This window comes from Sinocyclocheilus anshuiensis, unplaced genomic scaffold (genome assembly GCF_001515605.1).
Source record: "Sinocyclocheilus anshuiensis isolate Anshui unplaced genomic scaffold, SAMN03320099.WGS_v1.1 scaffold294, whole genome shotgun sequence".
In the NCBI taxonomy this organism is placed as follows: Eukaryota; Metazoa; Chordata; class Actinopteri; order Cypriniformes; family Cyprinidae; genus Sinocyclocheilus; species Sinocyclocheilus anshuiensis.
The window spans coordinates 195,981-212,045 of NW_015544130.1; the positions used below are offsets into that span (position 1 = coordinate 195,981).

The window sequence follows — 16,065 nt, forward strand, 5'->3', positions numbered from 1 at the left end:
GTGACTGACTGAAAGGGAACGTCTCGGTTACTTGTGTAACCCTCGTTCCCTGAAGGAGGGAATGGAGACGTTACGTCCCGTCGCCACAGTTGCTATACCACCGCTGTACGGCCGGGGCGCGTAGTCTCGGCTCCTCAGCGCTTGAGGGTTACACAAGTAACCGAGACGTTCTTCGGTGTTGTGCTGTGTGCATTGGCCACATTGGCGGCTAAAGGGGACTTGGTGTTCACCTCCATCTTTATGGGGGCAGTGGCAGCCATGGCTGGATACTGGCTGTCTGATAAAAGCGATCGAGTGATAGATTCCATCTTGAAGGGGAGATAAATGCAAAGCTATCCGCAGTGCTGCTTTCTACAAAGTCTACTACTTTTGAGCTGGGTCATTTCTTACACCATATGATGGTATGTTCACACACACACACACACACACACACACACACACACACACACACACACACACACACACACACAGCCCAAGGAAGCTGCTATAAGCAACATTTTTTTGTGTGGTATTCAAAAATAATGCAATGAGCCACAATAGGCCGTCCATTTCTGTGATTTTACTAACACATGGCCTACAATTGGCTTATTGCATTTATGTAATGGCAGCAACAGCAATATGTTCAAGAAGGATAATGAGCATGAACTTTTCTTACCCCAAATGGTTTTTAGTTAGCAATGTGACAACTTGGTGTATTCTTATTTCACTTACAAGTTGACTACTGTATATTGGGAATCAGTTGTTTTTGATTATTAATTTGGGCACACTGGCAACGGCCTTAAACAATATCCATCTGATGTCATTTTTTATTGTGGCCTTTGCATTTTTAGTAGCCTTCAGGTAGTACATATTTTGTAGAAATGTATTTGTGAGTGTACATAATGTTTAAAAGTTTGGTTTTGTAAGATTTTTTAACATCTCTTCTGCTCATCAAGGCTGCATTTATTTGATTAAAAAAACTGTAATAATGTGGAATATTTTTACAATTAAAAAAAAAACTGATGTCTATTTTAATATATTGTAAAATATAATAAATTTTTTTATGATGAAAGTTGAATTTTCAGCATCATTATTACTCGTCTTCAGTGTCACATGATCCTTCAGAAATCATTATAATATGCTTATTTGCTGCTCAGGAAACATTTCTTATTATTAAAGTTAAAAATTGTTATAATTAATATTGAAATTTAAATGATAAAAATCGAATTGATATTTTTGTGGAAAGTGTGATAGCATTTTTTCCAAGATTCTTTGAGATGGTAAAAAAATAAAAAATAAATGTTAATTAAAAAAAAAATCAGCATTTATTTGTAATTTACTTTTTTAGTAAGTCCTCTTTAATGTCCCTTTTGATCAATTTAATGTGACCTGGCTAAATATATATAGGCCTATATATTTTAAATCTTAAAGAACCAAACTTTTGAACAGTTGTGTATGTAACAGCAATATACAGTGTATTTTTATGAGGACAAACACTCTTTGGACTTCGACTAATAAACTTTTATTTGTTTTTAAATGAAACAGAGCATAGGCTATCTCAGAAAGAAAGTCACTTTTATTTAATGGATATAAACAAGCCGACTGACACTCAAGAATAGTTGGCGGGGGGGTACAACACATACAATAGCAAATATCAGGGAGGTTGAGGACTTTAAAAACATCGAACATGACACAGATTTCACACCAAACACCCCAGGCTCTCGCACCGCCAACTTTCTCCAACACGCGCGCAGCATTCACACCCTGTAACAATCCTATTTGCATACACAGACACAATCATGCAAGCATATCCCACACTCTTTTAGCGTCTCAGATCTGCACCCCGAAAACATGCGAACGCTTTTATTTAGTTGTACGGGCAATCCACTGGCAGTGGGCGGGAAGATGTGGTTGCGGACACACCATTCTCAAAACACATTACACCATCACGATGCCAATGCGTCTCATCCGTGACGACTGGTGCACCATGGGAAAATGAACCCCACGTTCACACGGTATCATTCGGCATGCTGACACTCACATTGGACTTGTTTGCACTGCTGTACAGAAAAAGAACAGTAAACTAATTTCATGTACAAATCTTACAGTCCCAAACTGACATATTCAAAAAAGCATGAACCATAAAAAAAACACAACATAAATAAATATCTTAAAAAAGTAAAAACAATGTTTTTTGTTTTTAAGAAGAATTATACTATTTCTTTTCTGGCATTTGTCACAGTGGTTTGTATCATCCAGAGGTTTGCATTTTTTTGACATCGTGAAACAAAAGAAACAATGCAACTGGCACACAACAAATATAAATATATAGAGAGAAATCTTCACTTTTGTTCTCTTTATTTTGGGCCTTTGTTCAAACCAGAGGCCCTTTGACATACGTCATAGTTTTATAAACCCTACAGGGCTGAATCTTCTTTCTTTCATTCATTCATTATTAATAATTTCTTCGTAGAGATCTTTAGACCTTTAGTCTAATGTTAGACTTCACCACAGCCCAGAGTTGGCACATAATGTACATTATCATGCATCATCACCACACAAGTCAACATTTCTCTTTTTTTTTCTTTGTTCTATACAATATATCTCTTCCCAAGGCAGGAGATATCCCCCTACTTCAAGTATTCAATAATAAAAGGTCCTGAAGGTGGAGGACTGCAATATGTCTGATGTCTTTTTTGTCCTTATAGTACAATTATAGACTTGCACAACAGACAGACAGACAGACATAAATATTAGAACAGCAGATCAAACACTCTTCTAGTGTTTGAAACTGAGTCAGAAACATCCAGTATTCACATAGTGGACATATTCTGGATCAGTGTTCATCAGTCACAATAGTTAAAGAAACGTGGGAATATTCTAGAGCACAGCGACAAGGATGCGCTCACGTCATGACAGAATTACCGTGAAGTTTCCGACTTCTAACTTGCTCATCGTGACGTGTTCATAATGACCAAAATCTTAACATTAAAGCAACTGTATGTACAGTAAGTGTGTATTACCTTTCACCTTGAGTTTCAAAATCATTCTTCTGACTTCTAATAAGGCGAATGGCTTCTGTTTCTTTCATGCTCCCCTCAAACATCTGGGAGTTTGTAAATTTGGTGAGATTGCTTTACGACATTACGACAGCTTGTCGAAATTACGACAGTTCTATATTGTGAATTCCACCCACTTAACCGTAGGAGCTCAAAAGTCACAGAAATACGCAGAACTACATACAGTTAGCCTACTTTAAACTAGTTTCATGTCATTTTTTTTATAGCTTAGGTACACAATGCACTTTCTTTGACCCTCAAGATTTGAGGATTGTCATAAAAATTAATAATTTCTGAGCCCAAAGATACAAACTTATCGGAACAGAATCTTTTAAATGCGGTAATTCTGACATTATGTGAACAAAGAACAGAAACATATGCGATTCTTGAAATAATGTGACGACGCCTGAATAACGAGAAGGTGAAATGCAACATGGAAGCACGGACATGTCATTTAACAGTCAGATCTTGGCTATATTTTGGGCTTTGCCAAAGTCCTAGTGAACTCCACAACTACAAACAACAGCAGTGAAATGACACAAGACAATGCATAACAACTGTTAACATATCCCAGCCATCTCAATGTGTTCTTCCACTTGAAACTATGTTTATGCTTCTTAAAGGCATAGTCCACCCTAAAATGGAAATTGTCATTTACTCTCCCTCATGTCGTCACAAATCTGTACGAGTTACTTTCTTCTGCTCAACACAAAAGAAGATATTCTGAAGACTGTTGGTAATCGAACAGCCATTGCCATTTCCATTGACTTCCATTATATTTTTTGACCATACAATGGAAGTCATTCATACAATTCTATGTCAGAATGCCAGCTCTTGTGTCAGCAGCAGCACATGCATGCGTTGTGGTATTCTCATGAATGCACGTTGAAGACTGAAACGGAAGACTTTTTTTTTTTTTTAATAAAGTGATTATTTTTGTTTTCTTTGCACACAAAAAGTATTCTCGTAGCTTCATAACATTAAGGTGGAACCACTGATGTCACATGGACTATTTTAACAATGCCCTTGCTACCTTTCTGGGCCTTGAACGTGTCAGTTGTGTTGCTGTCTATGGAGGATCAGAAAGCTTCCGGATTTTATCCAATATATCTTAATTTGTGTTCCGAAAATTAAAGAAAAACTTACGGGTTTGGAACGACATGAGGGTGAGTAATTAATGACGGAATTTTCTTTTTTGGGTGAACTATTCCTTTAAGGTGTGTTTACAATGATGAAATCCACCTCAGGTCACCATAATCATTTATTTTGTTCAGATCTCATTGCCGTTTGATTTGTTGTTTTTTGTGAGGTGCAACATATTCTATACAACACTTTTTCTAGCTGAAGATCTAGTTTCTTGATTCTGCACATGTCCTGCAAAAGACCTTTTGTGTTCTTTTTTTTGCATAGACCCCAGTGCAAATATCTTGTAATTGGAGCACTGTGAGGGCCAAACAGACAATGATAACACACACGACTCAAACACACCGAAAAAAAAAAAAGTTTCCCTTGATTTCTGACACAATAGTCTGACCACAGTAGACACACTTTATTTAGCTAGTATTTCTCTATCTATATATCTACTATCTATTTATAAATAGGCACTCGCCACCATGTTGAGCCGTTACGAGAATTTGGCGGTAGCTCCGCCGGTACCTGGTGGGGCGGTTCGTTAAAGGAGAAGGACGTTCCCTTTATGGGACACGCAGGTTGGACTGGCCTTGTCAACAGACGTCTTGATGAATTCATCAATGCTACGACCTGCAGCAGTAGCTTGGGAAAACATCTCAATTATATTCCGAAAAACTTGCCGCCATGGATTCATGGAGTGTTATAGATCAGCTGATGTCCGAAATAGTTTAGCCATGGCCGTCTCCATCTCTTTTGGGCCTGAGCACCAGTTGAAGCACCATTAGAAATGTTCCCTGTTGTAAGGGGTGGAGGTGCATAGGTGCATGAGAGCTTACATGCAGACCAGGCTTGGTGTTTTGAGTGGAGCACAAGCAAAAAGAAAGGGCAAATTCTGGTTAGCATGGTGTATGTTATGTGCGTTATAATCGGTGAGACGAAATGAACTCTGCATAGAGTAGACTACCTCTGAGGTATACTAACTCTCTAAGGTCCAATATACACTAAAAACCAAAAATGGAGACTTAAATGCTTATCGTAGAGCATACTCAAACCTAAGTACATAAATGTATACAGTAGCACATATGATAAAATCTAAAGAATTGAAGGCAGGCAACAGTTGGCAGACTTGCGAATGCAGACGTGATCGTAAAAAATGGTTCAAAATGAAATTATTAGGATGGTATTATTTTACATTGGATTACATAAAAAAAAGCAGAGAAATGACAGAATCAAGGCTTGAATGGGTGCAGGCTGACATGTTGCTTCATTGAAGAGGTGGAGCTAGATGAGAGTGGGCGGGGCAGTGATGAGAAGGGGCTGGTCCAGCTGGATGCACTGGTCTCAAGTGAAAACCAGGCAACTAGGAGCAGCTGCAGTGTCTCATCTAGTGTTAACTGAGCATGGAGAGTCTTCAAGGCAAATGTCTTTAGAAAAAGGACTGCACCAGGAAGTAACTGTGTTTCTGTTCAGTCAAGACTTCCTCTCCATTTTTTTTTTTTTTTAATCATCTGAAAACAACAACAACAACAACATGGAATAATTATCCTTAAGAGAATGCGTCATTTAGCATTAATATTACACCATGTCTATGTTTTGGAAAGAAGTCTCTAATGCTCAACAAGGCTGCACAAAGATACATTAAAAACCGCAATATTGTGTTTTGGGCTTGTCAAAAGGTGAGTGACTTTTGGACAGTAATATTTAAAACACTAAAAGATGCCTTTAATTTAGAAATAAATCCCAGTGTTGAAGTTTTTGGTGTACCATAACACAAAGTATCATTGACAAACAAGGTGTTTGATAACAAAGATAACAAAAATGTTATCGCTTTTGCCACTTTATTAGTGAGGAGAAGAATATTACTCGAGTGGAAATCAGCAATCCCACCTAAAGCTTCAGTGTGGATGTGTGACCTGGTTTTATATTTGAAATTAGAAAAAGTTAAATATTTAATGAAGGGATCTGTCCAAAAATTGATGTGGCAGATGTGGCAACCTATGATCACATATTTTGAAAAGATGAAGACTCCCCCCCACCCCCATTATAAAGTGTTTGTTTAAGTGTCATTATAAAATGATCATTATAAAGAGATTTGTGGAAACTGGTTTAAACATGATCACCATGTTGCATGGTTTTATATTTATGTAAAGACCACTATGAATATGTCAGAGAATTGAATTGTATTATTGTTTAGGTATTTATTTATTTTTATTATTCCTGTCTGTTTAATTATTTTGGCGGTAAGGGTCATCATGGGGGAAAAGTTATAACCTTAATTGTAAGTTTTCTGTTAAAAGGTTTGCTTGGAAAAGGTTTATATATATATATTGCTAAATATTATTATTATTAAATATTATTATATATATAATAATATATATAATATTATTAAAACTATTAATTTATTTAAAAACTACAAATTTATTTTTGTGATGCAAAGCTGAATTTTCAGCATCGTTACTTCAGTCTTCATTGTCAAATGATTGCTGTTCAAGAAACATTTATTATTATTATTATCAATGTTGAACACAGTTGTGCTGATTGATATTTTTGCTGAAACATTTATACATTTTTTCAGGATTCTTTAATGAATAGAATGTTCTAAAAAACAGCATTTATTTAAAAATAAAAATCTTTTGTAACATTATACACGTCTTTACTGTCACTTGAATAAAAGTATTAATTTCTTTAAAAAATGAATGTCACTTTCTGTCAATAGAATGTGCCCTTGCTGAATATTAATTTCTTTATATTATATTAATATATTCATTATATTTATATCAATTAATCTTAATGTTAATCTTAATGTTATTGACCACAATGGTACTGTATGACATGAAAACTGTAAATTAAAAAATAAGGTAAATAAAGTGTTAGTACTTCTGTTGATAGTATTTACCTGCTCAGGTGGTCATCTCCAGCTTTGGCCCTCCCACTCAAACTAATGATCCGCCTCTTTCCTTAATGCATGGAAAAAAACGGGGCCCCATCCAAAAGAATGAATCTGATTGTAGGTAAAGACTGGCCAAGTGAACAATGTAGAATTTCATCTGTATGGCATGGCTGTGCTCCTCCTTTAGTGACTGAATTGTCTGCGAACATAACAAAAAAAGAATTGATTGGCAAAGCGCTTTTATTCACAAAATCTCATTTTAAACCAGACAACTGACATCAGACATCAAGATCTCACCCCACAAAACAACATCATAGCTTTGGTTTGGAAATAGTTATGCCCAAATTCCTTCTTCATCATCCTTTGGGCCCAAAATATATCCAGATATCCAGAGGTCAGCATGAAATTAGGAGAATTCGACGAGTTAAAGGTGAAAGAGCAGGTTGTTTGATTAGAAAATTTAGAGATTGCATTACAGTGAGAGACAGGTAGATTATACAGAGGTCAATCGCCTGCTGAAAACACCAGCCATATATTGTGATTTGATTTCAATCAATGTTGTTATCTTTAACCAAAACTAAAACTATTTAAAATAAAATAAAATTGAAACAACAGATGAAAAACGTAAAGAAACAACTAAAAGAAAATTAGAAATGTTAAGTGGCAACAAACTGAAATTCATATGCTTACAGTATGTTGAACTACTAAAATTACTAAAAAATTAAATTTATTTTACTAAAAATGAAAAAAATCTAACAAAGACAATCCCATAACAAAATTATTTGATGCTTTCTGAATTTTGCCTTTTGAATTTTTATTTTAATTATATATATATATGTATCAGCTTTTTCAGTTTTCAATGACAAAAAGAAGTATCGAAAATGTATTATTTAACTTACAAAACAAAACAGGCACTATTTATGGAATCAGCATCCTAAAATGAGTAAGAAGCAAGTATTGGATTTCATGCGATGCAGATTAGATAAGAAATATTGCAAAGGTTAAGGAAACAGTCATATGATGAACAAAAGGAAGTAGAAAAAAACAAATATACACTAATTTAGATGAATTAATTAAATTAGAAGGTGCAGACACAAAATTTGTAGTATAGTGAAGATACCATACAAACCTGGTCTGGAGCGGGTCGGTGTCCGGGATGCGGCGGTCCACGGCCTGGACCCCGATGGTGTGGTGGAGGGTGTCGAGGAGGTGGAGCGTGAGGGTGGTAATGGTCATCCTCGTAGTTGTCAGCGATAAGTTTCATCCTGCTCTGTGTCTAAAATGGATAAAAAGAAGTTTAAAAACACAAGCAGCATATTTTTGATACAGGGTTTGAGATCATCAAACATCTCTAAATGGCTTGTACAAATGTAATCAGTTTGCTTTTACTCAATTTCCAGGAGTTAATGAAGCACAAACTGCCAGAAAACAAAGCTGAGTTTACAAGGTATCAGGTGGCTACATGCCTCAGAAGAAGTACAGGAGATTTTCTAATACTTTCTTTGACTCTTTCCCTCAAAACTGTAAGCTGATATGGCCACATTTTGGGAAGAACATCCTTCTGAAGCTGAAAATAGGAATGCACAATAATGTATATAAGCGCCTTTTTTCAATTTATTGGCTGATATTGGATATTTAATTGCTTCTGGTTATTTTAAGAGTAAGATAACTTGTGCAATCATCTGGAAACGGGATAGGGATAGTGATCAATTATAGCAAAGATTAACTAAAAAATTAGAAAAATTAGAAAATACTACTGTATATATTAGTCCTGCATGATATTGAAAAAAAATTGCAATATTTAGTTTTTCAGCAATGTATATTGCCATATAAAAATACATACATTTTGACAGAAACTCTGTTTGGAAATAAATATTCATTATAGAATGACTGAGGTGATTTTGTTGGGGGAGTGCAAGTGGATAGAAATAAAATAAAATAAAATAAGATGAAGACTTTGGGCCCTATTTTAATGATCTAAGCACATGGTCTAAAGCGCAAGGCGCAGGTGCACTTAGGGCGTGTCCAAATCCACTTTTGCTAGTTTAATGCTGGTCTAAAAGGGTTGTCCCTATTCTCTTAATGAGTAATGGGTGTGTTTTGGTTATAACGTGCAATAAACCAATCAGAGTCTCATCTCCCATTCCCTTTAAGAGACAGTTGCGCTTGCGCCATGGCGAATTCGCTATTTACACGGCGGAATTTGCAAGAGCAAAGACTGATTGCGTCTCCAGAGAGGTAAGAGAGCTGCTTGTGCGCGAGCAAATAGGTAGCCTAATTATGATACATGCAATGACTATACATTATGACGTAGGCATTTTTATATTTATGTAGCCTACACAATAATAATCTTTTACATTGTAATCCTTTAATTTTTAATATTTGGCATGTTTGTGTACTGCTGTGCGTCCCTGTTTGTGTAATAAGCAGAGTGTACACGTGTTGTGGACCCGCCTATAGGTGCATATTACTAATGCACTCTTTAAATAACAAAAAATACTGCGCCATTGACTTTATACCAGGTTTTAGTTGGTCAATGGTGCAGTCTATTTCACTTGCCTCAAAATAGCAACGCGCCAACAATGCGCCTGAACACACCTCGTTTTAAGACCAGCATGCCTATGGGTGCACAAACCATGCAAACCATCCTTCTAAAGGGTCATATGACGTTGCTAAAAAGAACATAATTTTTTGTATTTGATGTAATGCAATGTATTTACACAGTTTAAGGTTAAAAAAACACATTATTTTCCACATACTGTACTGTACATTATTGTTGCTCTTCTCTGCACCACCTTTCTGAAACGCGTCGGTTTTTACAAAGCTCATCGTTCTGAAAAGCGCAGTGTGCTCTGATTGGCTAGCTATCCAGTGCATTGTGATTGGCTGAATACCTCAAGCATGTGACGGAAATGTTACGCCCCTTACCATATTTGGAATATCAGCTTCCATGGCAGTGGTGGCAACAATACTACAGTGAGAATAAAAGTTACGCCTTCTTTCTTTGCGTATACATTTGGGCGGTGTTATGAAAATCTTCCCACACAAAGACGTAGATATGTGGGGGCGTGTTTGAATGAGGCGTTTTAGGAAGGCTAGACGAGTCTTAACTCTTTGGGGTTGAGAGACTTTAATCTTTGCGACTTTACATATCTTATAAATGCATGAACAGCTTGTAACAGTCCAAAGATAAAGAAAAACATGACATCGCATCATGATATGACCCCTTTAAGGTTTAATGGTTTAGGACAGTGTTACTCAGTGTTACTCACTCGGACGCAAGTGTTGCGATGCGACACGACAAAAGACAATAGAACACATTATAATGAGTGATGTTGTCTACACTGGATGCGGTGCGATGTGACATGATCCCCGTGATTAAACTGATGCCTCGTTCTATTTATGATGTACTGACACAACGTTCAAATGATTTGCAACGGTCATGCGTCCAGTGTAGACAGACTTTAGATGTTCCAGTGTAGGTAGACATTATAACTGGATGTAACTTGTCATACTTTTCGGTAAAAGTGGCTCTCCTATTGACTTAGTGTAATTAAATGGGTTTCTGAGTACAGAAATCGACCGACCTGTTGTTTGAGCTGATGCATTAGTCTGTCCTTCTCTCTTTTCAGGGCCAACACTTCCTCTTGTGTCTTCTTCTTATTGGAGGAGGACAGCTCCAGCAAAGCGATGTTAGCATCCTTCTCACTGATAGCAGCGAGCAGAGCCTGTTGTCTGAGGGGAACAGACCATTTGAGATACTGTATGCATGCATGATATACAGTGAGCAGCTTTCAACAAAACTAAAAACATCCTAGGCATCAAATATTTATGAAGAAACAGAGTCTGACTGCAAGGATTCTTACTTCATCTCCAAGATCTCCTCGAGCTGTTTTCTGCGCTCCTGTCGGAGGTTGGTCAGATGGCCGTCTCTCTCAGTCAGAGACTGTTGGGTGGAGGACAGACGCTGTTTAGTGGCTTCCAACTCTTGCCTCGTCTTCTCCAAAACATTCAATAACTCCTCCATCTGTGAAATAAAGAAAAACGTGTGCAAGAAAATAAAGAGAAACCCTTTTGTTTTTCTTGTTTTCTCTTGATTTAAGACAAAATTTAAAGCCATAAAATAAAAACAACACACCTTTGGGTTGTCCATTGGATTATCCTTCCGTTGGTCTTGCAAGATATTCCCAGGGCCTTTCTTGTCCATCTGAGGACCAAGCTTGATGCCTGGGCCCTTTTTATTTTGATCCTTGGTTTGCCTTAGAACACATACAGAGTGTCACCTGAATTGCTCAATTTGATATCAATCACAAAACCCTATTTAACCAAACATGATCAAAATGAATTATTATAGTATATTTTTTTGTCGTTGTCCAGTACAAAAATCTTTCTTAAATTAACATACATTTACCTAAGAAGCAACTGACATAAGATATTAAAGGACAAGTCCACCCAAAAATCTAAATTCTGATATCATTTGCTCACCCTTATGTCCTTCCAAATGTCTATACATTTCTTTCGTCTGTGGAATTCAAATAAAGATAATTTGAAGAATGTGAGTAACCAAACAGATTCGGTTCCCATTGACATCCGTAGTTTTTTGTTTGTTTGTTTTGTATCTTCTTACATGTTCCACAGAACAAAGAAAGTCTTACAGGTTTGGAGTAAGGTTTGGGCAAGAAAATGATGACTATAATATAAATGAATATTATGAATATACATTTTTGGGTGGACTATTCCTTTAAGAATTGTTTTCTGATAAAGCAAAAAGAGTCAACATTAAGTGAGTTTATACTTGATCAGCCAATGGAGTAAGAAAAATAAACTTAATTCAAAGGGAAAACAAGTTTAGCTTTCTTACCCCATTGGCAGATTTTTTTCTTGTTTTAAGTATGAACTCACTTAATTTTGATTATTTTTTTTTCAGACAACATGACTTTATATGTCATTTTGCTTCTCAAGTAAATGTATCTAGATTTAAAAATATTTATACTCGAACAATTGCATGAGATTTCAATGCATCCACTCCAAAGTGAGTGAGTTAGTTAAATATTTCATTATATAATGCAATGACATTCTGACTTCTTAAAGTGTGTTTTAAGTGTCCAAATACATTTTGGGGTCACTGTATGTGTGATTATTAAATGCAAACAACAACACAACACAACATCACCATGAAATATGACTCATAACTGTGACAACAACACACTAGATGCAAATGTAACGAAAAATACAGTTATTTTTCTAACGTCAAACAAACAAAACACGCTTGGTTATTGCTCATAATGGAGGGTGAACAACACCTGAGGAACAACCAACTTACCTAGGAGCAAGACTGGCGGAGGAGAAAGAGGAGGAAGGAAGGATGCAGGAAGGGCAGGAACGTAAAGGAAGAGAAGCCACAAGACAGCAAATAGGAGAAAAGGAGAAATAAAACTTTAGAATTCATCGAAACGAAGCAGAAAACAGCTGGAAAGAGTCAAGTGAGAAACTAGGAGCGGTTTAGAACGGCTCCTGAGGTCAGCAAGGCAGGATGCACAACGCTATCATCTCAAATCATCACCGTCAGTGGATATGCCACTGAGTCCACATCTGCAGGGGCCCGTGAGAGAACCAACATGCAGCAACCCAACCAGCCGAGCCGCAGTGAGGGATCGCACGGGGTGGCAAACAGGGCAAGAGCGATCAGGCATGAGGGTGCAAACCTACTTGAGGAACACTAAACCCTACCTAAAGCACCCAGCTCATTCACAGAGCAAAACAGGGCCTGAAATGCTGCAGAACGTCTCATGCAGGCCGATGAGACGGCCGATTTGAGGGGAATTTCGCAGGCTGAGGTGGGAGGGGATGGAGAGGATCATTCAGAAGAGTGAGAGGGAAGGGAGGAGAGATCGTGTTAGGAAGCAGAAAGATGACAGGTTCAGGTCAAGAGGTTCAGCATGTGAAATGGATGTTCAAAGGTCAGGAAACGGGGCTCCGCTCATTGTCAGAGCCCTCGTATGCCAGCAACACCAAGCGGCAAGCACAGAGATCACAGAAGCGTGTAACGTCATAAAGCAGGGTAGAATAAAATACACCAAGATTACTAAAAATAGCATTAGTTGACAGATCTATGTGAAAACCCCTGTATAATTGAGTGTAATTAAGAATAGTTCACCTGAAAATAACAACGTCGCCATTTACTCACCAAAATGTAGTTTCCAACATGTATGATTTTCTTTCTTCAATAGAAGACAAAGGACTCAATATGAGATTTTTAGTAACAATGACTTAAATATAATCTAATCCTTCAGACTTCAGAAGACTTGGAATATAATGAACAAGCAATAAGTATGAACTAATTCTATTGCATTTTAATTACTTTTTGTCATTTTTGGCTCAACTGCATTTGTCCCCATTCACTTTCTGACAGCACATTCTGCGTGTTCCAACCAAAACCAATGAAAACTATAATAATGATGATATTAGTGTCCACACCAACAGATGATAATGTTCTGTTTATAATAATCATGAGCTGCAGTTTTGTTGTCTGTCAATTTAAATGCTCAAGCTCTTTAAAGCAGAATAGAATTTGGTTGGCTGTCAGTGTTTTTATCATTCACTAACTGCACAAAAATAATTCTGAAAGTGATTCCAACTATATTGCTCCTCTGTGTCGTTTTTGATTTAGCTGTGGTGTGAACCTCATAGAATTAGAACAATTAATACAATTATTTTATGAAAGAAAGAAAATCAGCCTGATGACATGGGGGAGAGTAATTAATGACAGAATTTTAATTTTTAGGTGAACTATCCCTTTAATTTTGGTGTAATTTTAGAGAATGACTTCACATCAACATGTTGCAATGCCAACAGACAGACAGACAGATAGATAGATAGATAGATGCCAATGAGATAAATGCAGAATAGGAAGAACGTGAAGATGGACAAGAATTTTTGAACAAGAAATGAGTGTTTTATGACAGAAGATGAAGGAACATGGAAGAACAGGGGGAAGAGAAGGAGGTCGGAAATTGGTGTAATTTTAGAGAATGACTTCACATCAACATGTTGCAATGCCAAAATCATGACATCAAGTGTGCAATTATCACATGTATGACACTATGTGAAAGAAAATTGTGCTGAAACTATGGAATCATTAGATTAAATTTTCATGTTCTATTTTTATTATACAAAAAAAAAAATAATAATAAATACAAAAAAATTATAGAACAGATATGATCATAAAAGGAAAACGTGCACTCTGGTTGATGTACACATTAGCTCAGTTCCATAGCCTAGTGAGCTTCCTACCTATAGGCAACATAGTTTATGCACTTATAGGCACACTCCCAAAAGGAAGTAGGTAGACAGCAATATATAAAATATGCAGTTTTGGCCAAAATCTAAGGTAGCATTAAATGTATCCTTTACATATACAGTATTACCATTCAAAATTTTGGAGTTCTGTAAGTGTAAACAGTAGAAAATACGTTTACAAATGCACTCAGTCAAGATTTCTGTTGAGTAGTTAGCAATAGCATCAGACTCTCTTTCAGATCTCTTGAGCACTGTTTGTGTGACTGTATTGCTGCTGCCCGCAAAAATTTTTTTAAATCATTTTTAATCAGCCACTTATGAGGCTCCATCTTGGTTAGGATGTTGCCTATGTAGACATTAGACTGCGAGGCAGCTCACTAGGGTTTGGAAGAGAGCCCAACACATGCGCAAGAAACAGCATACACAACCACAAAACACATTATACACACAATATTATTTTCTTGGCTTTCTCAGTCCACAGATTTTCACATCAATGCAATCTGGCACATATTTACCACATTATAAAGAACAAAAGGATTCTTTCCTTTGTAAGAAAAACCAGTGAATGAGAGACAGCCGTGCAACACAGGCATCAAGGCATCAAGCACACAGCAGTTGCAGACAGATAAATGCAGCCGAGCCGTGGTGCCAGGACAGAGCACTCACTTTCCCAGGAAGTCCCACACCATGCCCCCAATCTGCAACAGGGGGAAGAGAAGGAGGTCGGAAAAAGAGAAAGATCAACAGACAGAATAGAAAGAGTTGGCGAGACAGTAAAAAACAAAACAGAAACACACATGGTTAATCGAACCACATTAACACTAAAGCATGAGTCTGTCAACCGAGAATAAGCAACAAGACTTTGAGCCAGAGCTGGAACCTATGAGGTACTGAACTTACTATCCAATGCTCAAAACTATTATAAGGGCTGTTCACACTGACAGCAATTACTGCTGAATGGGAACAAAAAGTGTGTATATAAACTGCAAACTGCAGCATTTTATATTACATCATAGGCCCTGTTTACACTTGATATTAAGATGCGTTTTGGTCGATCGTATCACAAGTGGACAATGCTAAATACAGGTGTAAACGGGATGTGAAACGTTTTGAGCTTGTACACTTTCGACCACTTCCAGAGGTAGTCGAAAACGCATTAGACCGGATTGTTTTCGTGGTGTAGACGCTGATGTGGTCGAATGCGTTCGAACAGCCTACTCTCCACCTATTGACCTGTAATCATTGCGAGACACAAGGACGCGCGCTTACCAGACGGGATTTAAACTTTGACAGGCCGAATTAGAAGTATTATTCTGATAACACGAAAAAGAAACAACAGCAGTAAGTACAAGCAGACGTAATATTAGTGCACGATAACTTTAGCCCTCCCGCTCGTGTTTTGATGCCGACAGAGGGATCTGCCCATTTACCCTCCTCTTGACGTAATCAGCACCACGGGGGTAATCTGGTCAGAAATGGTCGAAAGTGGACAGAAGAGACAGAATAAAACGCCAGGTGTAAACAGGTATGTGTCTCCATTGTCCACTTGTGATCAGATTGACCAAAAAGCATCTTATTACCAAGTGTAAACAGGGCCATAAATGCATAAATCAAACTCACTTGGAATGCTGAGAAATTCTAGTATGGCTAGTCAACGTGTAGTATATATATATATATATATATATATATATATTAGAGTTGTCAATA

The 16,065-nt window shown here is 37.1% G+C and overlaps 2 protein-coding genes across 2 annotated transcripts in view; one reads left to right on the forward strand and one right to left on the reverse strand.

Moving 5' to 3' along the window:
* The window catches only part of LOC107694863 (cysteine-rich with EGF-like domain protein 1), a 5,246-nt gene extending 4,922 nt beyond the window's left edge, over window positions 1-324 (forward strand). The window contains exon 7 of the mRNA XM_016494556.1: window positions 147-324. Within this exon, the coding sequence (XP_016350042.1) occupies window positions 147-324 (178 nt within the window). The remainder of the gene's footprint in view (window positions 1-146) is intronic.
* Window positions 325-4,207: 3,883 nt separating this feature from the next.
* The window catches only part of erc2 (ELKS/RAB6-interacting/CAST family member 2), a 70,438-nt gene continuing 58,580 nt past the window's right edge, over window positions 4,208-16,065 (reverse strand). The window contains exons 14-21 of the mRNA XM_016494586.1: window positions 12,383-12,394; window positions 11,198-11,318; window positions 10,926-11,086; window positions 10,647-10,794; window positions 8,189-8,335; window positions 7,357-7,420; window positions 7,066-7,258; window positions 4,208-5,677 (exon numbers count right to left, since the gene is read on the reverse strand). Coding sequence (XP_016350072.1) covers window positions 7,394-7,420; window positions 8,189-8,335; window positions 10,647-10,794; window positions 10,926-11,086; window positions 11,198-11,318; window positions 12,383-12,394 — 616 coding nt within the window. The 3' untranslated portion in view covers window positions 4,208-5,677; window positions 7,066-7,258; window positions 7,357-7,393. The remainder of the gene's footprint in view (window positions 5,678-7,065; window positions 7,259-7,356; window positions 7,421-8,188; window positions 8,336-10,646; window positions 10,795-10,925; window positions 11,087-11,197; window positions 11,319-12,382; window positions 12,395-16,065) is intronic.